At 37.4% G+C, this 23,094-nt stretch overlaps 2 protein-coding genes and 1 pseudogene across 3 annotated transcripts; 2 read left to right on the top strand and 1 right to left on the bottom strand.

Annotated features, from left to right (window-relative positions):
- Positions 1-4,811: 4,811 nt before the first annotated feature.
- On the top strand, positions 4,812-7,357 carry LOC137718149 (transcription factor TCP8). Its single transcript, XM_068457652.2, has 2 exons — positions 4,812-6,859; positions 7,053-7,357. The coding sequence occupies exon 1, from the start codon at positions 5,036-5,038 to the stop codon at positions 6,842-6,844; it is 1,809 nt and encodes a 602-aa protein (XP_068313753.2). The 5' UTR covers positions 4,812-5,035; the 3' UTR covers positions 6,845-6,859; positions 7,053-7,357.
- Positions 7,358-13,992: 6,635 nt separating this feature from the next.
- LOC137718474 (protein EI24 homolog) lies at positions 13,993-19,020 on the bottom strand (annotated as a pseudogene). The gene is made up of 11 exons (XR_015964971.1): positions 18,775-19,020; positions 18,520-18,585; positions 17,288-17,438; positions 16,869-16,921; positions 16,461-16,595; positions 16,261-16,323; positions 15,988-16,073; positions 15,703-15,786; positions 14,953-15,029; positions 14,740-14,855; positions 13,993-14,377 (listed from the first exon to the last, which is right to left on the bottom strand). The product of XR_015964971.1 is annotated as a protein EI24 homolog (transcript).
- Positions 19,021-20,011: 991 nt separating this feature from the next.
- LOC148694555 (uncharacterized) lies at positions 20,012-22,567 on the top strand. The gene is made up of 2 exons (XM_088699229.1): positions 20,012-20,252; positions 22,151-22,567. The coding sequence occupies exons 1-2, from the start codon at positions 20,164-20,166 to the stop codon at positions 22,275-22,277; spliced, it is 216 nt and encodes a 71-aa protein (XP_088555355.1). The 5' UTR covers positions 20,012-20,163; the 3' UTR covers positions 22,278-22,567.
- The last annotated feature ends 527 nt before the right edge of the window (positions 22,568-23,094 follow it).

The following is a 23,094-nucleotide window of genomic DNA, read 5'->3' as shown; positions in this document are numbered from 1 at the left end:
AGTGGGAATAGGCATAGCCAGCCTTTTGCCTTGTTTTTTAACCTCTTACTTTATTTGGGAAGGGTAGAAAGTAAATGAGTAGGGGAGTAAAAGGTTAAAAGGGGGAAGTTAATGGGAACAGAAAGAAATGTAGATCAGCGCTGAAAAATTTAATGATGGGATATTACGGTAAATTTAGGCTGACAGAGGTGCACAAAATCTGAAAAAAAAAACAGACCAATAATTCAACGGCCTTAATTGGGAAGTCGTACTCTCCCAAGTGGGGTCGTCTGACTTCTGCCTGTGAGCTGTGAGAACAACGTTTTTGGAATCTGAAATAATTTTTTTTCTGAGAACATCGATATTTTTACGTTAAAAGGAATAAGAGTTCAATTAAGTCACATAATTGGCAGTTTATTTTGATATAGAATTTTATATATACGAGATTCAAATATAAAATCTTTTACTTCCGAGTGAAAAGAAATACTACTAACTATGGTACTGAATTGCTGAAATTCGATGTAATTAATTTGGAAATTGAATTAATTTTGGAGAAAAAGGAAAGAAAATAGTTCGATGAGTCTCCATCAAGAAATACGGAGAACCAAACAAAGGAGTTTAATGCAGGAGCAGTAATTCCCCACTGTGACCACTGTCCATTCCCCCCACAAGCGCTACAGTGAAAGTAATATACTAATTTAGGACTCGTTCTGAAATGTTTTAAAATAACCTAAAGAGTTTTTAGATAATATATTTTTGAATTCTAAAAGTACTTGAAATTGTACTTCTTGTAAAAAACACTTTAAATGTTTTTTTAATATTCATTGTATTTTTATAAGTATTGGTTCCAAAACATTTCACTAAAATTGTTTTTAATTATTTTAAAAGTACTTCTGAACAAGCCGTAGGAATTTCTATTGTGTTTCATAGTATAGGTTAAATATTTGTACCATTTTATTCGTTATGTGTTTCACCCAGCAACGTGTTCCAATTACATAGTTGTACATCGGCCATCCACTTAATAATACATGGTTGTCCATCAACCATCCACAAAAACCCTTTTTCCCTTCCACACACATCTCGTTAATTTATGTTATTTGGTCTTCTTTAATTCATTCATCCAAGATCAGAAATTAAAAAACATGTGTAAAAATTAAAAAAAGAAGTATATAAATAACATCATCATTTTAAAATTTGAAGGATCGAACTTGATCACTAAATCACTACTCCAAGAGAAAATATTGGTTATGCCTGTCTCGTGTGACGACACTTTCTAAATCGGATGAGATTCTCATGAAGTGAGTCCCACCCCTTGTAAATGTTGTCGAATAAAACAACTTTGCTCAAGATCTACTCTTACTCTATTTTTTCTCCCAACCTGAGCTAATCCTGATTAGTTTGTATTAACTCAAATAATATAATAACTTCATTAACTCTGTGACAACAAATAACTTGAGCAAGTGATGATCAAGTTTTACCAAACTACACACTCAAATTTTAGCTCACACATACTCTCACTTTCTTAATAATTTTGGTAAAATTCAGTAAAAGTATTACGAACTGTTTATCTTGATAAAGCTGATTGACTAAATGATCTCATATTTTATTGATTTTTTTTACAGATATAATATTTACATGGTAATATTTATAATATTATCCATTTCACATAATTTTGTTTTTATGATTGAATCTTTATATAAAAAAAAAATCAATTAAAACAATGATTATTTAGCCAATCAACTGTAGCAAATAGATAGACAGTTCGTAATACTTATATCCATTTCGACCATACTTTTTCATACAATTGAATGATTAAATGATCTCATATTTTATTTATTTAATTTAGTTTCCATTTTCCTCCTTTTTTTATTTTTCTTCTTCTTCCTCTTCTTCTATATATATATATATATATATATATATATATATATATATATATATCATATTTCTGTTCTAAATTTCATAAATTATTTTATTCAATTTTAACTTTGGCACCTTTTTTAAGAGTATATGATATTCATTTAAGGCACGAGGACCATGCATTAGGGTTATCGATTCTTCGACCTGGGATCAGTCTCGTTTGATCGGAAGAGAGTTATGGTGTCGCTAGTATTACAATTTAGTAGTTTGAAGTTCGACTTTCATAAAAAGCGAGTTCGATAAATTTATAATTCTAGTAGCTCCATTTATGAATGTTTCCAAATTCCATCCCCAATATCGTTATATAAAAGTTGCAATATATATATTGAGCTAAAATTATATATGTATCAAACTAAAAGTTGCGTGAGTTCTCTTTTTTATTACATTACAAATTAGTAAACGAATCATACATATATCTAGCTAAGTTTGGTGAGGGTTCACTTTTCGCCATTGCATGGATGGATATATTAGCATTGAGTTTCTGTATCATTTATGCTAATTTTCTTGCGTAACTTTTGAATTAGTGCCTAAGAAAAAATACCCAAGTAAAAAAAGTCTGCGGAAATTCTCTATTTTCCTATTTCCTACTCATCTAACAGATTAATACCACTTAACTTGAATCACCATTGGTCCATTGCTCGAGAGATTTAGTGTGCCCGAAATTCGAGATGGAACACTGCATGTTTTTATATAATTAGAGGAAGAAAAAAAATTCAATTGTCCTCCAATTGTATTATGACATGCGATGTTCCGCCATGTGTTCTGGACAAACTGAATAATCTCTCACATCGCACATGTATTGATTGGATGCTTAAATTTTGAGGTGGTTGTCTCATTCATTTGTTATTTAATTCCAATTAATTAGTAAAGCAGTGCGATTATCCCTAACTAACGCTATAAATTTGACTATTAAGGTTTTTTACAAGGTTATGATGATAAAGCATCATTACCAACAGTATTTATGATATGGATGCAAGATTTTTAAATACACCAATTAACCTATATATTATATGCTCAAAGGAATATAATTTATTTTTCTCTAATTTTTTTTGTTTATTTTTACTGTAATTCTTAATTTAGTAATACTTCTCTTCTCAATATTTTTTTTCTTTGCACCAGCAATATTATCTATCACTAGGGGAGGGAGTGAACTAAACCTCACAATGAGCGGGTCATTATAATATGGTTCAAATTCGTCTTTTGCGACAATCGAACCTAAACTGCTCCGGTGCCAAAACTTCAGACTTTGTTGGGGTGCCCAGATCATTTTTCAACTTTTTTAATATATTACAATTAGATAAAGGGATAATTTCTTGCTACTAATCAGCCAGGCAATCCAACTTGGACCCCTTCGCTTTGATTAACTATTTTAATTTGAACGGATAATCATCTAGCTTAATTAATTCCTTAATAGCCACACAAATCCAACCCACATCTCTATCTTTATCAACTTAATCATTTTTAATTCGACAAGAAATATATAAAAAAAACATCAGACAATATATAGCAAATATAAACTTAAACCCTTACAACAATTTTTAATTTTCCTTGAATTGCGGTGCCAGTTTTATTCATTTGGCTAAGAGATTTCGAAGTTCCAAAGGATTGAGACAAGTTATCTAGAAATGGAGTATAAAATGTTAGGTAGATGAGATGAGGAATGTTATTCTAGCCTTCACGTTGATCAAAGGCATGTAAGAAAGATTTGCAAATACTTGACTTCATAAAATTATGAACAAATTCCTTGTCAAAATACTTTGTGGCTAGTTCACAGCATTTTGTAAGTATAACCAAAACCATTAATCATATTATAAATATTATCCCTTTCCTCCAGCCCTCCACGGATACATATATATTAGAAATCAATGGCATGCTCGCTGCACCAATTGACAAAGAAAATGTAATATAAATAATTAAACAAAAAGGGAGAAAAGAAGAAAGGAAAAAACAGTGCGGAGGGATGGTTTGGGTTGGGGATGAGCTGTCCTGGAAGTGCATTAGATGCTTTTATCTGATGCTTACCTGCGCTGTCTCGCTGCTTCCTGCCCTGCCCTCCACTGGGACAAACTGGACTCACCCTCCCACTCCCACTCCCTCCGATATATGTAATTTACCATTCGCACCAGAAGGTAAATCGTGAGAGTTTTTTTGTTTACGAATGCGGGAAACTCTCTTATTGCTAAAAGGGCCACTTGAGGATCAGTGAAAAGACCATACTGCTTTTAAAACAGTGTTGGAGGCATGAGTTTGGAGAGATTTTTCATTGTGCCCGAAGCACTACATAACATTATACAATTAGAGTGACAATTGAAGGAAAAAAAATTTCGTTTAATTGTATAATGATATGTTGTGTTCCGTCCTGTGTTATGGAGACACCAAAAAATTCTACCGTGACTGTTTCGGAAGCACAGAGAAAAAGGGAAGATGGAAAATAAAAGAATGTTTGTAGGGAGAGAGAGATGTTCGATAAATAATTACTGGGGACGGGAGGGGGCGGGGCAGGCATAAATGTGAGTGTAAAAAAGGAGGATTCTTATCATTCATTTCACCAGACCCCACGACTGGAGAGCGGAGGGCGGAGGGCGGAGGGCGGAGGAAGGAGGATGGAGGGCGGAAAGGTCTCGTCCTTCTCTTGTTTTACTTCCTAGCTAGTAGCTCCACCACAGACGGTCCCCCACCTGCTAAATTGACCTACTATCTATCTCTCTCTTTCTCTCTCTAAATTAAGAGTAAGTGCTAGTTCTGGTGGTGCTCAGGGTCAGGGGAAGGACAAGAACCCCACAAGCACTTTACTCTTAGTCTTAGCTTGGTCCAACCCCAATCCAATCCCTGCAACATTTTTAAAGAGATTCTCACTCCACCCCCACCTCTCTCTCTCTCTCTCTCTCTCTCTCTCTCTCTCTCTCTCTCTCTCTCTCTCTCTTCAGAGTCCAACCCAACCCTAGAGAGAGAAAGACACAGAAAAATGAAAAGTACTATTGTGGATGGCTGATGAGTTAGAGATCAAGATCAATAAGCCAACAGCAACTTAAAACCCAAGAAAAAAAACACACAAAAATAAAGTTATCATCTCTCTCTCTCTCTCTCTCTCTCTCTCTTCCTCCCTCCCTTCCTCCAAGTCCAAACCCTTCCCTACCAAATGGACTTATCAAATTTCCAACCCAACAACAACAAGAAGCAGCAGCAGCAGCAAACCAACAACACTTCCACTTCCACTTCTAACAACAACAACAACACAAGTCTCCAACACCACCATCTTCTTCCTCACCTTCAACAAAAATTCCAACACCACCACTCTTCCTCCTCTTCTTCTTCTTCTTCTTCTTCCCACTTTGTGGGCCCCTTTGATGGCATCAGATCTTCCTCAGGAGGAGGAGGGGGAGGAGGAGGACCCCCTTTCGTGGGCTCCATCTCAATTCAAGCTGGCCTCACCACCACTTCCCATTCTACCCCACCACCACCACCAACTTCTGTTCCTTCCTCCTCATCTTTCTCCTCTTCCTCCTCCACCTCCTCCCCCTCCTCCACTTCCACCTCCACCGCCCCTCCCCCTCACTTAGTCGACGCCTCCCTCGCCATCGCCACCAGATCCGATCCTCACCCACCCACCAGACCCGCCTCCCTCCTCGACTCCGCCAAAAATAACCAAACTCAACAGCAGTTGACCATTTCACCCGCCACCAGTACTGCTCCTTCAGCACCGGCAGCACCAGCGACCCAAGTGGCCAAACGATCCACCAAGGACCGACACACAAAAGTAGAAGGCAGAGGCCGCCGCATACGAATGCCGGCAACCTGCGCCGCCAGGGTCTTTCAGTTGACCAGAGAATTGGGCCACAAGTCCGACGGCGAGACCATTGAATGGCTCCTCCAGCAAGCCGAGCATGCCATCATCGCCACCACGGGAACCGGTACCATCCCCGCCAATTTCTCCACCTTGAACATCTCCCTGCGCAGCAGCGGATCAACGCTTTCTGCTCCGCCTTCCAAGTCCTCCCCTCACTCCTTTCCCGGCGCCTTGGCCCTCGCCCACCATCCTCACTACGACGAGGGTTTTGCCCATTCGGGTTTGTTGGGGTTTCATCAACAGCATCAACAACAGCAACATCAACAGCATCATCATCAGCCGCATCAGTCTCCTCTCATAACAGCAGATCAAATTGCAGAAGCGCTTCCAAGCGGCGGCGGAGACAGTGCTGGAGGCGGCGGTGGAGAGTCGACTGAGAATTATATGAGAAAACGCTTTAGAGAAGATTTGTTCAAGGATGACAATCAAGGGCAAGGCGAAAGCGGCAGCGGTGACGGAGGATCGCCGTCCAGGAATAAGGCATTTAAGGGCGCGAGTAGCGGCGGGTTACAATTGCCGAAACAGCAGGAGCAAGGAGCGGAAGTAGGATCTTCAGGGGTTTTGAGGCCTTCGAACATCCTACCAGCCACTGCGATGTGGGCAGTGGCACCTGCCCCAACGAGCGGTGCTGGCAACACATTCTGGATGCTGCCAGTAACCGCTGGTCCCGGTGTACCCTCTATGGCCACCGCAACATTTGGGGCTGGTCCTTCAGAAGCTGCCCAAATGTGGACATTTCCGTCGTCAACCGCGAGTCACGGGAGCACATTACAAGCGCCAATGCATTTCATGCCGAGGTTCAATCTTCCAGGCAGTCTTGAATTCCAGCCAGCAACAGCCGGCGGCCGAGGGAATCCCCTCCAATTGGGTTCCATGCTAATGCAACAACCACCGTCGCAGCATCTCGGCCTCGGAGTTTCGGAGTCGAATTTAGGCATGCTGGCGGCCCTTAATGCATACTCTAGAGGTGGTTTGAATATGAATTCCGATCAACACCAGCAGAATCATCATCATCCGTTGGATCATCATCATCATCAACAACAACAACATCAGCCTCAAACTACTGATAGTGGAGATGAAGCCCCAAACAGTTCTCAATGATATGAATAATATTTGGTTAGTTTATTTATTTATTTTTATTTGAATTAAATTTTGTAATGCAGCTTAATCAGATAAATTTTTCAGTGTGCCGGAAACACGAAAAACCTCTCACTTGATCATTGAAGTCCTCCTTCCAATTTTTCATTTAATTAATTAATTAGAGGATGAGCAGGAACACTAGAGATTTGTTGGGTTTGTGTTTTTGCAGATTTGGAAGTTGAATTCGTGATGAGATGAGTGCATGCATGGATGGTATCACGTTGCATATCTGTCTGATGAAAAGATAGGTTTCCTAGCTAGCTACCATTTGTTTGTTAATTTTTGGTCATTTTTTTATTTCTTTTTTTTTTTTTTTTGAAATCAATTTCTAGATTGGTTTGGAGGAAATCCAAGATTAATATGTAATTTGTTAGTTTGGTCCAAAGGGGCTTAAAAGGGAACAAGAAGAGTGAGTGAGATTGTATAGGAGGAAGTATTTATTTATGTATCTATTTGTGTTGAGTGTTTTTTAAATGCTTTATTTGTATGACAAGAGAATGGAAAACAAGCAAAAAGAATTAAACGAGAGAATCAACCATGACTCTTTGTCACTTTATTGTTTTGGTGACGTAAGGGGGTGGATCACCTAAAAAAACTAGCACAAAGAGTTATTACAGATAGTTCGAGTCCTACATACTTCCATCATAACATCAAATAACTAAATTCAATTTTAATCAGAAGGATTCTCAAAATAATGGTATCCAAGATTCATATTATAGCTCCAATTGGCAATTTCATGTACCACCATGTTCTTCTTCTGCTAGACAAGCACTAACTCGCATTCACGTGTCATAAGTTGTCTGCACTAATCAATGATGTTGACAAGAAGATGAAAACTGGTTTAAGTCATATTATTAATTAAATTAACCACCAAAACTAAATTCATCTCCACTCATAATCTTGAAATACTCTTGTCAGCTACAAGTTTTAGCATCAACCGCCTGCCATTTGCTCAAGTTGATAGAGAACCGCCAATCCAATCACCGATATTATCTCTAAGAACTCCTCCTACACCTATATTTCCAGTGGCAGGGATCCGAGAACCGTCCACATTAGGTGGATCCCAAGCGAGAGACACTTGCATCCTTGGAACACTAGAGTATACACAATAAAACATAACTCTAATTCTGATTGCATCGATGTCTTTTATAATAAAACTGCATTTGCTAGGTTAGCCTAAATTCGGTACAATATCGATATTTGACTCATTAGTAGTAAGCCGTTGGACTCCCTCTGAAATCTTGACAATCTTTTCTCTGTCCAACTTTGACACACACATTGTATAGAGCATCTCTGTTTATGTTTTACCTCTGAAATGGCAAAAATCTAAAGCCAACAAAAATGGTGAGCTGCTGCTGGTTCTTCACTTTATGAGATGGAAAGGAAAGTAGTTGCCAGATGCAGTTAGATAGAGCAGCTCAATGCCCGAGTTGACCTTTTTCTTATGGAAATAATAAGAAGAGAATTGCAAAACATATAGGACAAGGAGATGAAACCAGCAGCCAACTAAGTTGATGTGTATGTATATGTGTGTGTGTGTGTGTGTGTGTGTGTGTAGAGAGAGAGAGAGAGAGAGAGAGAGAGAGCATATAAAATGTAATCAATCCAAGACAGAAGAACACAAGAGAGAGAATAAATAAACAAACAAACCTGAGAAGGCAAGTCAGTTGGCTTTTACCTCCCACCAATTTGTAATCGCTACTACCACCACCATCACCACCACCACTTAGGTCATCTCCAACCAAAGGGTCCAGAGAGTCAGAAGGCCGAAAATAGTAAGAAAATTGCCTCCAACTGAGGGTCAGACCAAAGGGCTCGTGGGTCCCACTGGACAAAAAGGGCTAAAGGATCAACCGGCTGGCCCAGAATTTGAAAACCAACGGTAACTAGCTAACGTCAGCTAGCCGGTTTGTTTTTTTTTTTTTTTTTTTTTTTTCTTTTCCCTATAACTTCCCAAACCATTAAACATTACATAACATTAAGTAACATGAAACAACATTAAACAATATTAAACAACATTAAATAACATTAAACAATTTAGAATTGGATGAGGACCCCCAATTGGAATCCGAAGAGTATCAAAAGTTGGAATTCATTGCAAACTTGAATTGAAATAGATTGAATTGAAATAGATTGAATTCAAAGGTGTGTGAATTATATCCCAATATCCACTGTGACATCCCACATCGCCCAGGGGAGTGATCCTTAAATGTATATTCCAATCCCTACCTAGCACGAGGCCTTTTGGGAGCTCACTGGCTTCAGGTTCCATGGGAACTCCGAAGTTAAGCGAGTAGCGCGCGAGAGCATTCCGAGGATGGGTGACCCATCGGGAAGTTCTCGTGTGAGTTCCCAAAAACAAAACCATGAGGGCGTGGTCGGGGCCCAAAGCGGACAATATCGTGTTACGGTGGTGGAGCAGGCCCGGGAAGTGGTCCTGCCCGGGCCGGGATATGACAATTTGGTATCAGAGCCTAACCCTGGCTGCGTGTGTGCCGACGAGGACGTTGGGCCCCTAAGGGGGGTGGATTGTGACATCCCACATCGCCCAGGGGAGTGATCCTTAAATGTATATTTCAATCCCTACCTAGCACGAGGCCTTTTTGGAGCTCACTGGCTTCAGGTTCCATGGGAACTCCGAAGTTAAGCGAGTAGCGCGCGGGAGCATTCCGAGGATGGGTAACCCATCGGGAAGTTCTCGTGTGAGTTCCCAAAAACAAAACCGTGAGGGCGTGGTCGGGGCCCAAAGCGGACAATATCGTGCTACGGTGGTGGAGCAGGCCCGGGAAGTGGTCCTGCCCGGGCCGGGATATGACATCCACCCTATTTATATGCCAAAAAAATTCAAATCCAACGGCTAGTTGACGTCATGCTTACATCACTTAGCTGTTGGATTTGAATTTAAGTTGTAGTTTTTAAATAATAAATTATGTTTGACCCTATGACCCTTTAGCCCTTTGTTGGAGATGATTTTTTGTGACATAACTAAAACGAGCCCTATGACCTTTTAGTCATTGGTTGGAGATGGTAAGAAATATGGCTTTGCATTGTTCATTAAAATATTAATTTCTTAGAGGAGCCAGCCTTCGGTTGGAGATGGCCTTAGCCACCACCCCCTATTTCTCCCCACACACACATCACATTTTCACCACTCATACCCAACCACCGCAGTCACTACCAAGTCATCACTAATGCCACTATCACCACCTTCGTTGCAACCACCATTCTCATCACAATAAATTTATATTACAAAAGCATTATTGCCAAATATGATTTTTGTTTACTTTCTCAATTTAGTATATTAATACCAAACACGTTTCCAATATTTTTGTTCTCAAATTAAACTAACGTACATACCTTTTTCCGATCATAAAAATACACAATTTTATTAGTCGTTTCATTTTGCAAAACAATTCCTTAAACATTTGTGACCTATTACTTCAACCATCTTAATATGCACACTATAATTAATCACATTTTACAAGTTTCTAGAAGAAAACAAATGCTGTAAGTAATCTTTTTGAGGGGTATCCGGAAAAGAAAAGAAAAAGGCATTTGAGAAAAAGAAAGAACAACAAAAAAGGAAAAATAAATAACGTTGTGGTTGAAGCCAGCCACCAGACAGATCAGTGACAGATTTTTGAATATTGAGGGTGACTTTTATGTTGACTTGTACAGTTCCCTCTTTTTCGTTGCTTAATCATTTTCTACCATAATCTTATATATAATTATATGATAGAGCAGATGACACTTTATCGCAGTAGAGTAAAACAATTATATTTATGCACTTTAAAGCGGTTAGAATTTTACGTTTTGTGGTCTTGTAGATATTTTACTATTTATATCTGTCCCCACTAAATTCTGGTGTATTTCTAGTTGGCCCCTACTTGATCTGCCTCCTTTTTATTTAGTGGGCAAGAAGTAGTTAGCATATTATCCCCAAAAAAAAGCACGAGGGCTGCATCGGCATTGCATCAACCATCAACTAGGAAAAGAGAAGAGAAGATGAAGCATGTGTTAGAGATCTTAATCAAGTTTAGGCACATTGTTATGAACTTACGAGATTTTCTTAATTGAAAACACGAGAAAATTAACCACCAAAGTGTACACAAAGCAAAATGATGAATAATGTTAATCGAACTCGATCTAAATTCAGTATGTGTATTGTTTAAGAAATGAATGAAAAGGATAGATAATTATGATCAAATTTGGAGGCTCCCACAACTAGCTTGGAGGAGATGGAAACAATGAGGTTAAGGAGAAATTTTTATGTGTACTGAAAACGCTTGTTAGTTTTCGAAGACCAAAAGAAGCGCATGCCATGCTTGGGGATGTGCCACATCACACCGAACCTCAAATAAGGACTGAAAAAGCTAAATACAAAAGAAAGTGTCATATTATATCGCTGGAGACACAATTGGGTAGAACAAATATGGGAAGTCATAGCAGTTAATATTACAATAATATAATATTCATCTTCACTTGTAGGTGAAAGGTTTTGGATTTGAGTCTTGTGTTGTTTGAAACCAAATTGTTCCCCACGTTTAGTGTTAATACATCGTTGTATAAAAAAAAAATGAAAATCATGAATATGAGAGAATGAGAGATGAAGAATGAGTATGAGACCAACTACTTTCTCTTGATCAGTTTACTTCTTGATTTTTAAGTATTGAATTACAAATTATAATGTAGGAGACACAATTAGGCATAAAAAAGAATTAAATTGGAAAATTTATTTATTTTATCCCGTCGGTGTTAGTAAATGTGGATGAAGTGAAAAAAATACTTCTTCATGTAAGTAAGTGCTATTAATATTTACCAAAGAAAAATGCTAAGGAAATCACATATTTGTACCATTTACAATTTCATGCGGCAACTAACACATACAATCAATATACAATGTCATAAATTCATTAATTGATGTGACATGTACACCTCACTTGTCACATAAGATGATACACATGTAGTCTCTCCAATATTTTCCTTCGTTAAAATACTAATGCAATATCCTAAAACATTAAACATAGTTGTTAGTAATTTGAAAAATAATGAACAGCAAGTGTAATCTCAACTCTGGCAACCAACTATTAGCAATGCACTCTTCCATTCGAGTGGAATGCTAAAAGTTGATTGCCAAAATTGAGAGGATCGGGAGAGAATTGATCCAAAGATGATCCAATTCCCACTTGGTGAAACCCTAGGGTTGGCAATTGGCTTAGGAGACAAAACTCATCTTTCACCTAATTCATAAGAGAATGTTAAAAATACATATGCTAAGCATATTCACTTAATAATAATTTACGCGTAATTAGCATCGTTGAGCGTTACACTAATCCCGCAATTTACGCAGGAAAAGGTTAAGAAACTGGGATTAATTAATTTCCCGCGCTGTAAGGCTTAAGCATAATTAAGTGATTTAAGTTATTGGATATTAGTTTGACTTGTACGCTCACAAAAAGTTGGAAAAAAATGATTAACTTAATCCCAACACGCTTAAGTTTATCAATTAGCAGGATGACTGTTCGCACGAAGTGGATGGACGGTCAGGATGGGTCTTGTTTGGTCTGCTCGATCATCATCAACGGTCACGGAGCCACCAGCGGTGCACTACTTTATCCATTTGTCGAGGGAATAAGATCGTATTTCAATTATGCTTCCACGCGCTTTCTGGTGCTCCAATCATATGTGTCGTAAGTGCTGCTTTGGTAAGATTGGGTACTTATACGGCGCGTGGCTGAAGAAAGAGCGTGTACTGATAGATGCGTTTGAAAGTGCTTTTAAATGGGTGAATAAAAAGTGTATTTTAACTTTAAAAACAGTGCATTTTGAAAGAAATATTAGATGTGTTTCTTGCAGGAAACAACACTTCAAGTGTTTTTTTCAGAATGCATTTTTATTTTTACTTTAAATTGTTTCCAAAAACACTTTCAGTCATCTTTAAAGTACTTCTAAACATGTTTTCAATCATTTTAAAAGTACCTTCAAACACACCATATATGTTAGCATAATTGCATCATGCATACAAAAATTCTATGGTGGGAGGGTTCAAAAATTTTAACTGTTATACCTTAATTTTTATGGAATTGGATCTGCTCCGAACCTTAGTGTCCGGAGCCTAAGGATCAATTCATCTGGGTTGCACAAATTGAATTCAACGGTCTCCATTAACTCATTTTCCTGGCCTACCACACAAAACCAACGACTCTAGTTTCTTTTACACACCAATCAGCGGCATAGATGATTTGATCTTTAGGCTTAGGCTCCGGACACCAAGGTCCACAGCAGATCCAATTCCAATTTTTATGCTTTTAACCAAAGATATAATAGTTAAAAAATTCAGAGTATCTGTAATTCATAACATTATATAAAATCCTTGTATATATGGAAGGAAACTAATATTTCGAATTAATATCGAGTCCTGGGTGGATAAGATCTTTCATTTCAACCCACTCTCTCAGGTTTGGATTCCCCACTCTCTTGAGTACTGATCAAAGTAGTAATATCGTTTATAACAAAGAAGAATATTCCAAATTAATACAAAAAAAATGACATTGGTAGTCTAGTTGCTCTCGTATGTACACTCAAGTTCGACTCCTCATCTCAACAGTTTAGGCTATACTAACTAAAGCAATAGGCTTGTAGTTTAGTCGATTTTATGATGCATCCGAGGTTCCAAGTTTGGTTCTTTCCCTCCCCACTATAGCTGGTATGAAACCCAATTATAATATGAAAGCAAAACGTGATAGAATTATCAAAATTTGTTCATGAATTTAAGCGGAGGTATTGAGATTTAAAGCATCCAAACTCAAATCCTCTACCATCTGGACAGTGTTAGTAAAAGAGTTATGGGTTAGCTCCAACATCCAAGATTTAAGCTTTAACAGATGCTCCTTAACTGAAATCTTGAGCAAGCTACACAACTTCAATTTCAAAAACCGAAACCACGAGTCCACAAGTGAAAATTGCACGAAACCACATGGACAACATAGATGTAATGTAAGTTGCTGAGGAATCGAAAAACGAACATGGCATTGCATATCAAAGTTCCATAACAACGGGTGAAATCATTATAACCGAATTGCAAACGAACATGGGGTTGCAACACGATGTGCTGGTCAAATTTGACCACTGAAATCGGTCTTTGATGAAATAATATTTTCTATACATTTGATAAGGTTTGATCAACACCTAATTTCTTCTATGTAAAACATACAGAATGGAACCATGAAACCCTTCCGATGACGCCCTATCTTGAACCATTGCATTTAAATTAAGAAATTATTATCATATCAATCAGATAAAGACTGCAACGCAACGCAACACATCTACAACTTTGTTGATTGAATGGGAGCACAATAGAAACCTTACGGCCAAAGAGAAATTTTTTTACTTACTTTTTTACAATTGCGTAAACACTAAGCCAAACTTTAGCGATCTTTCTTTTTCTGAAGTAACTCCTGGGATTCCAGCGGAAACAGAGACAAAACCCGCATCCTGTACAAGATCAACCGAGAGTCAAAACAGATAGAAATTTCACTTTATTAGAACTCAAATAATGCTACTTCCTCAATTTCAGGACCAACCGTATAATATTGAACATGTTGTCAATAATGTGATTAATATAGCAGTTTTAAATTTGAGAACCTACACCCTCCTTTCGCGCTTAAGCATAAAGTTATTAGATATAAATACTAGAGCTCTAGAATGCAAGAACAAAAAACAAAAGAGATTAGGGCGGATGAGGGGCTTACGGTATTTCTTTTAGAATTATCCACAAAAAGGAACCCAAAAATCAAGTACGAGTTAACATATTTGAAACACAGAGATCATATATTCATAAGTAATGAGGGGCTTACGATAAGTTATCTGCAGCGTTAAATATTGGAAGCTTTCCCAACCCAGCACCTTCCCATTTTGTCCTTTGAGAAGAAATAACTTGCTCAGCCTCTGAGCCCGTTGCTGTCAAAACAAACTGAAAACATCTACGGTTACCACATGTGAATAACAAGATGATCATGGTTAAGTTTTATGCAGAGTCAATAGCTAATAAAGTAAAAAGAAAAATATACCAATGGAAAGAGAATTGCCATAAATCCATAGCTCACAAGAGGTGAGAAAAAGAGTATAGGCAGAACGCAAGGGCTCCCTGCAGAACCATAGAGGACGTTAATAACCTCCAAACATGTAGACGAATGTTAAATATAGGTAATGCAGAAATGTTTTACGTGCCTTAAATATCTAGAACATATTCCCATGTGACATGCTCTTGGAGTCAAAATATTGCATTTCAAGAGGGTTTATTTATAACTGTCTCGGCTTTTATTTATATTATTAATTTATTATCATAATTATTATTTTATTTTGCTTTTTGTCTTGCTTACAATCTAATCAACATCCTATACTTTAAACACCATGATTCAGCCCCACAGCAGCTATTCCATACACATATAATAAGACACAACGAGTACTTAATATTATCTCTTCGTTTTTTCCTTTCAAACCAAACAGAATCAACCATCGAATACAGTTGATCACATGTTGATTTCCAAATAAGTGAAAACAGAACTGACTAAAAATAAAAAAGTGAAGGTACATGATAAAGGTGTCTCAGCATTTGGTAATTATAATAACACAAGCATGTGTCATGAGGAAGCTGCAAAAGTAAAATTCTAAGTGAAGATCTATATCAGCATAATTTTCAACGTGGAAATAAACAGTGTATAATGTGGCCCAGGAAACTGCATACGATAAATAATCGTTCACTTGAAGGGGACAAAATGCATATGAACTGAAAATAACCGGAATGGAAGTATATTTACCAAAACCAGCAAAAAATGCCCAATTAGATTCAAAGAAATCCAAACCGTTTTTCAAGACGAACTTCAGAAAAATTCCATTTGTACCTAAAAGAGTTCAAAAGGTGCATTAGCACACTTATCTAGGCAATTAGTGAGTGCAACATATTAATCCAAAAAGGTATATGCACCACATACTCGAAACAGTAATAAGCATACATCCAGGAGTTCAAAAGGTGCATTAGCACACCTATCTAGGCAATTAGTGAGTGCAACATATCAATCCAAAAAGGCATATGCACCACATACTCGAAACAGTAATAAGCATACATCCAGGACAGAAGCAGAAAATTTAGTGCCGCCCCACCACACGGTATAAATCCTGTCACATATACCTGCAGAAGCCATCAAGCCTGTCATTCATAAAGTGACACATAAACCATGGAGCATATTGCAATTTGAAAATAAGCTCCTCTCTCTTTTTCTCTATCGTTCTCTAAGTCTAATAAGTATGAAATCTAACTCCTGTTCCACCTATAATTCCATACACCCAAATAAATACAGAACAAAAGATATATATACCTCTAGGAAGAAACAACTCAAAAGAAGTACTGAATACATCTGCACTCCTAACCAATCATGACCCTGCAAATTAAACAGATGCATACACAACTCATGAGATATATAAATATCTATTCAACAAGAAATGTCAGAAATAATAAATATAAAAATTAATAACAATAATAAAAAACGTAAGCTGTATTTAAGAATAAGCTAATTACCCTCCCAGGCCAGCAGGCCTTTCCGGACCAACATTATTTTGTAAGACCAATACCTCATGTTGTCTGACAGGATCCAATGTGGTTGGCCTGGACCTCCCCATTGAATAAAATCCATACTTAGCAATGTCATTGTGCCTTCAATTAAAATAAAATTGTAGATTTGGATAATCACATGGTAGAAATTGGAAAAAGAAAAGGCATATCAAGACATGCAGAACTTTAAACAAATTATCATATATTAACAACTAAAGGATCATGGTGACCTCCAGAACTTTTAACATTCTGCACTGCAAGATATAGATGTGAACCTTACCAGGGCTCAGTTCATTCCAATGGTTGTTAAAACAGAATCGAGTAAATAATGTAGAGGTAAAACAATGAAGCATAAGGGGGTAATTTGTTGAGTACCAGATGTTGCTTAGGATAATGCTGAATACGTATAGTGGGTAGAAGCAAGTTACCTGCAAAGCAAAAATAAATAAATGAAATAAACAAAAATTATATGTTCTGTGAGTTGAGAAAGGGATTAAATCCCTTCAGTAATTCGAGCATCTATAATGATAAAGAAATATTTATAAGATAACAAACTAACTGAGATTACATACCAGTACAGAAATATAATCTGAAACAAAGAATTTGAACATCCAGATATTACATGATGCATACCCTAATCACTTTCTTTAGCCACATCGCCAAAGATTACAAAACTTAATTTTAGGCAAAACATTACACAAAAAATCCATATTCATCCATTTTCCTACTAAGAAATATTCAATCGAATGCCATCCATGCACCAAATGAGGAACTTAAATTGGCTGCACACTCACATAAAAGAGTTGTACAAGTCCCTGCTGCAAGAAGGAATAAATTTTCAATATACCACCAAATGAGCAGGGTTCTTGAGAACTATATTCTGGGCATCTATCAGGTAATATCCAGTGTAGAGTTGGGATGATGACTGAGTTAAGGATAATTATACTGCAAAGAGACAGATTAGGGAATTTGAATTTCAATACTAACACATGCAGATTTAGGATGCACTTTGTCCAGCAAAACACTGGAAGCACTTTTATAAGTAGTTTTTACGTTACATGATGTCTATGTAGAGGTAATACTGGGACATGAAAACTAAGGCGACCATATAAGCATCTAAAAGCTTGACAGCATCGACATTTACCTTCAGCAGGAAAAAAAAAACTAGGCCATTTATATAGATAGAAAAGTAGAGCCAAACTGTGACATAAAAATCGTTAATTTAACTGATTCATTTAAACCTCGATAATATCATTCAAAAGAATCGTCTATATCATCACATTCAAGTTCCTTCATTCAGTCTATTTCACTTTGATGTCAAAGACTCAAAAAGTATTCTCTTCACCAATTAGATAAAGCGCACCTTCTTCTATCATTCTTATCCCTCTACTTTGATCAACATTATTCATAGCTTCTACATATGTCACAATATTTTTGCTTGACCGAAGTCCATCTTAATTTAGTACGGCGAACCTCGATTTGCTTCCCTTTGTCCTTCCTAAATTGACATTTTTCATCCATACCAGATGACATAGAAAGAACGCAAGATCAAAATTTGGACACCAGTCGCTCATCTTTGTAAATACTTTGAGGAGTAGTAGATTGCCACAATCGCTCTCAACCGTAGTATAATCATTAAAAAGTGGTTATCAAGTAGTTCTTCATATTCGCAGAAAGATTAACAAAACCTGATAAAATGCATCTTATATTGAGCACCCTACAGCTTTGGCAAATTAATCAACTCGCTCGCATCTCTAAGAAGATACAACTTCTAGGAAATTTTACGGCCTGAAACTACTCAGTTTACTCAAACCATACCACTACGAATAACACAGAAAAATCAGAAAATGGACTAAATGACTAGTCTAAAACATCACAATCCAGGGAAATTTTTGTAACTGTCGAAAAATACGAGCAAAGCACACGAAATTTCACAGATTTACAAAACTACAATTCAAAGCCATTCCTTGAAGCATGAAACTGTATTCACTTTCATGACTCATGAGAAAAACAGAGAGAAATTTACCTTCCTAAGAAAATGAAGCCGTTTAATAGAAAACACTGTCCTGTTCGTATCATAAGCTTTCTCGACCTGCCATAACAAATTAAAGATGATAAATAAAATATTAACTAATTAAAACATAAGCAAAAGAAAGCAAATTTTCTTCTCTTGCTTGCTCCGCTTTCTCGGCAACCAAACAACAAGAAAGGGCAGTTGAACCGAAATTAATCAAAATAATTAAAGCGTGCGATTGAAGTAATTATTTCTAGAGAGAGAGACCGGTGGCAGAGGATGAGGACGCGGTGAAGGCAGCAGGCCTCTCGGAAGCCCTCGAGCCAAAGCAGCGTGGCTTGCTTTGATTTTGCTCTGAAAGCGTTTATCCATGGCTTCGCAGCTTCCATTTTTTGCTGTGTCTGTGTCTGTGATTGTGAGAGAGACGGCGGACGGAGGACGGAGGACGGAGGAGCTTCTGTTTTTAGGAGAACCGGGAGGAGAGGGTATATTATATACTGCGCGTCACGTCAGCAATCATTAATTGGAGAGAGAGGATACATACTCTTTGTTGCGTTCTTTCATCTGTACGACAAATTTTTATGGAATATCGTTTATATTTAATTTTAAATAAAATTTTTATAATGATTTTTTATCGTACGATATACAATGAACGAATGTAATTGAATAATCTCGATGACTCTCTGGCGAGGATTCTCCTGGCATTACTTGGTTCTACAAACAATTGGACAACGTTTAATTACATCTTACACCCTTTTTGCTCTTTAGTTTTAACTTTGGATAATCTAAAAAATTATAATATCAAATAACCCCTAAAGTTCAAAATTTGTACACTATTAGTCCCTTCAGCGGTCTAACCATCAAAAGAACGGTTCTTGTTTTTTATGTAGCACTTAATCTTACGACATGTAAGTAATGAATAAATACCTTGTAAATTCCATGTAGAGATGAATAAATACCTTGTAAATTCCATGTAGAGATGAAAAATACCTCACATTACAGCGATTGGTGTCCATGTAAGAAATAAATAAATTCATAAATAGGTCCGCACTTCTACCCCAAATTGAAACTGAACCAATTAAAAATATAGTAAAAGATAGAAATGGTGCGAATGGTGGGTGGGTCGTGAGTTGTGACGACAGAGAAAAATGAGGTGGGGTTTAAATTTGTTAGCAGTTTACACTACGAGAGCATAAAATTTAGTTTGTTTTTACCATGAAATTGCCTTGTGAATGTTCTATCACTACAATAACTATTTATCCAATTTGGCCAAAATATTAACGTGTGAAAAAGATCAAAAGTTCTCGAAACTAATATTTTTCTCAATTCACTTGACGGGACATAGATGATACAAAATCTAAAGTAAGACATAATAAAGGAGGTAAAGTTAAAATTTTGTGGAAGTAGAGGATACAAAAATTTCCAAAATTCGAACTGGTTCGAGTCCGAGTGTTCCCAAAAAGAAAACGAATAAGCCGGTCCATGACAGAAGCCGCACACGTGGGAAGACTAGTCGGTCGGTCGGTCGGTCGGTCGGTGAGACCAATAAATATAAGAAAAAGAAACCGGGCGCAGGAGCGGACATTTCCGACGGTCGAATGTTATAGAGAGAGAGAGAGAGAGAGAGAGAGAGAGAGAGAGAGAGAGAGAGAGGAGATGGTGCAGCAAGAAAGCAAGGAGCCGTGCAAGAAAGAAGCCTGCTACATTCAAGCATGCCTCTCCAAGAACAACTTCCTCCCTGAAAAGTACGTCCGTCCTCTTTTTCCTCCTCCTCTTTATTATCTGTATCTCATGTTTGGTTACCGAGAAAATATTCTTTGCTTGCCGAGAAAATAATGGGACATTTCTAACACCGCCACTTTCTTAGTCGCTGAGTTTTTCCACCGTAAGTTTTGAGGTTCTTTTGTGAAAAAAATATTTCAACATCCTAGTCAAATGAAGTGAAGGGTTTAGTTCGATAAAAATATACTTAAAAAAAAGCTGGTCACAGATAATTTAACGAGGATATCGATAAATTTTTTGCATTGTGATTTGTAGCTGCTTAGGGGTTTACCACTGCGTTTGGCTGCTTGCTTTACAACTCCCGTTCATTCTACTCTTCCAGTTTGTTATTTATACAATAAGACAGTAAAAGGGCGTGTTTGTTAGGGATGATTGGGTTGGATAGGATAATTGCTAGATCAAAGGCATATTGGATAGGACTTTGACACGCTTCAAAAATTTAGTCCAAGTTGAGGGTAGAAGATGGGTTGCTCATGAAGGAATATTGTCGATTAGAAGGGATAATTTTCCTTCCTCGTTGTTCCATCTTCTACATTCAACTTGGACAAATACGGAAGTTGTAATCCGGTTTTTCATTCAATATGCCTTGATTCCAGTGAGTTATGCTATACGAGCAAATCCTTCCTAACAAACGCGCCCTAAGGGTCTCCAGCTAAAGTGATTAGGAGTTGTTTCCCTATCTTATGCATATGAGATTTATCAAACAAGGAAACATGACCGAGAAGAGAAATCGCCGTCTCTTTCTTCAACATAGTAATGAAATCTTAGGTGGTCTTTAGAAACAGTTGCTTAGGAGTGTCTGGTTCGTGCATAGTACGAGGTTACATTCACTAGCTATGACCTTACTCAAGGAATTCTCTTCCAGCTTGTCTTTTTTATTCTTCATACATGTTTCCTCCTGTATGTTTTATTCATAGAAGCAAACCTCTGGTCGTTGATAGCCAAAAGTTCTGTGATTGATGCACCTTTCACTATTTCAGTGTCAAACCGACACATAAAATACATGGTCCGAATATGGTTGGAATGTCACGACATTTCTAGTTATTCTGGATGTAAGGCCTTCTCCTAGTTATCAAACTAGAACCGTGATGATCTGGTCCAGCAAGTATTTATTTTTAATATGTTGGATTAGGATTAGAGTTAGGTGCAAAACCGATCTCAGTAGCGTTCTAGGATTACATAGCCGATCCCACTTAGTGAGATAAAGTTTTGTTGTTGTTGTTTGATGTCGGATCTTAATTATGTGCGAACTTGACCATCATTTATACTTATATCTAACTAATTATTAAAGTTTTGGCATTTGAGTCCCACAACATTGAGTGATGTTACCTTCTACTGGCATTTAAAAGAGTGACTTAAACTTGAATGCAGTCAAAGCCGAACTGGTACTTCCACGTTTCTAGTGTGTAAGCTGTCATTTTCGTAACAGTTGATTTTGGTGTTGCGCTCCCTTGGCTAAAAGTTTGCTACTGCATGCGGCCTACTTCTGCTTTAACTTGGCAGTAAGGGTGATTTATCTGTCAACTTTTCCACTATCACTCCCAAAAAAACCAAACTCTGCATTACATAAAGTTGCCAGAGTACGCTTAACCTCTGGATTTGAAATCACCACTTATATACCTAGTATTGGCCATAATTTACGAGAACATTCTGTAGTCTTAGTAAGAAGGGGAAGGGTTAAGGATTTACCCGGTGTGAGATATCACATTGTTCGAGGAACCTTAGATGCTGTCGGAGTAAAGGATCGTTGTTGGCATAAATTGTCCGCGTCAAACGTTATGCGTTCATGATGATTCTTATGCATTATGTTCTTTTAGTTTCTTTTAACTATTGCCTTGTAACTAGTGCTTATACTTTGCAGGTGCCTGAAATTCATTGAACAGCTGCAGGCGTGCTGCGAGAAATGCAATTACAACTCGAAACACTGTGCTTCTGTCTCTAGTCTTTTGAAGCAAAAGCACCCTCAGATTCACACCCAAGATGATTAAGTGTAGCTCCACCTGTATCTTCATCTTCCAGGAAGATACCGCCGAGGCCGAACGCTTGGTTCGGTTACGACTTATCGCAAGGTGCTAAAGCTTATGGCACATTAAATGCAATAAAATGTGGGAAGGGAAAATGACTTGCACAATTTTGTTGCCCGATAAACGATGCTAGAAACGTTCTATGTTGATGTGTTGATATAGAAATATTAACATGCATATGGTTCAATATGCGTGTATGCGGTCTGGAATTGAAAGGCTTTGGAACATGAATACACGCATATTGAACAAGTGCATATAGTTGTACATGATACCCTTAACATCATAAAGTTTATTCAAATTTCTGCGGTTTCATGTGACTACACAAGTTTGTTGTGCGTGGCTCAGATTACCGGATGAATCGTCATAGACAGTAACTTTTTTACATCTGTCAAAATGTGGATTGTTTTTAAGCTTATTTTTACCACGCATTTTAGAATTTCATTTTGCCACTGTAACTCAAAAGTCATCACTTTACTCGTTAAAACTCAAAATTTGTTTCACTTTGACTTGCGACTCTCTCGTCTCGTCTCCCTAAAACTTAAAAGTCGTTCTCTATAACATTTGTGGGACTCACCACCCAATAAGATATGCCACATGTGCCCATGAATTTGATTATAAATTTCTACTCCATGTTAACATTTAACAATCAGAAAATATTAAGCTTAAAAGAAAGAAATTAAGAACGGAATTTTTTTGGGTTGACGAGTTGTAGAGATGAGAAAAATAAAAAAGAAATTAATTAGCTTGGTGCACCCATATCAAACTTACATAACAAAATTAA

Source organism: Pyrus communis, chromosome 8 (assembly GCF_041283825.1).
Source record: "Pyrus communis isolate YQ-2024b chromosome 8, ASM4128382v1, whole genome shotgun sequence".
Taxonomy (NCBI): Eukaryota; Viridiplantae; Streptophyta; class Magnoliopsida; order Rosales; family Rosaceae; genus Pyrus; species Pyrus communis.
The sequence above is the reverse complement of the archived record's forward strand: the minus strand, read 5'-3'. Positions and strand labels throughout refer to the sequence as shown.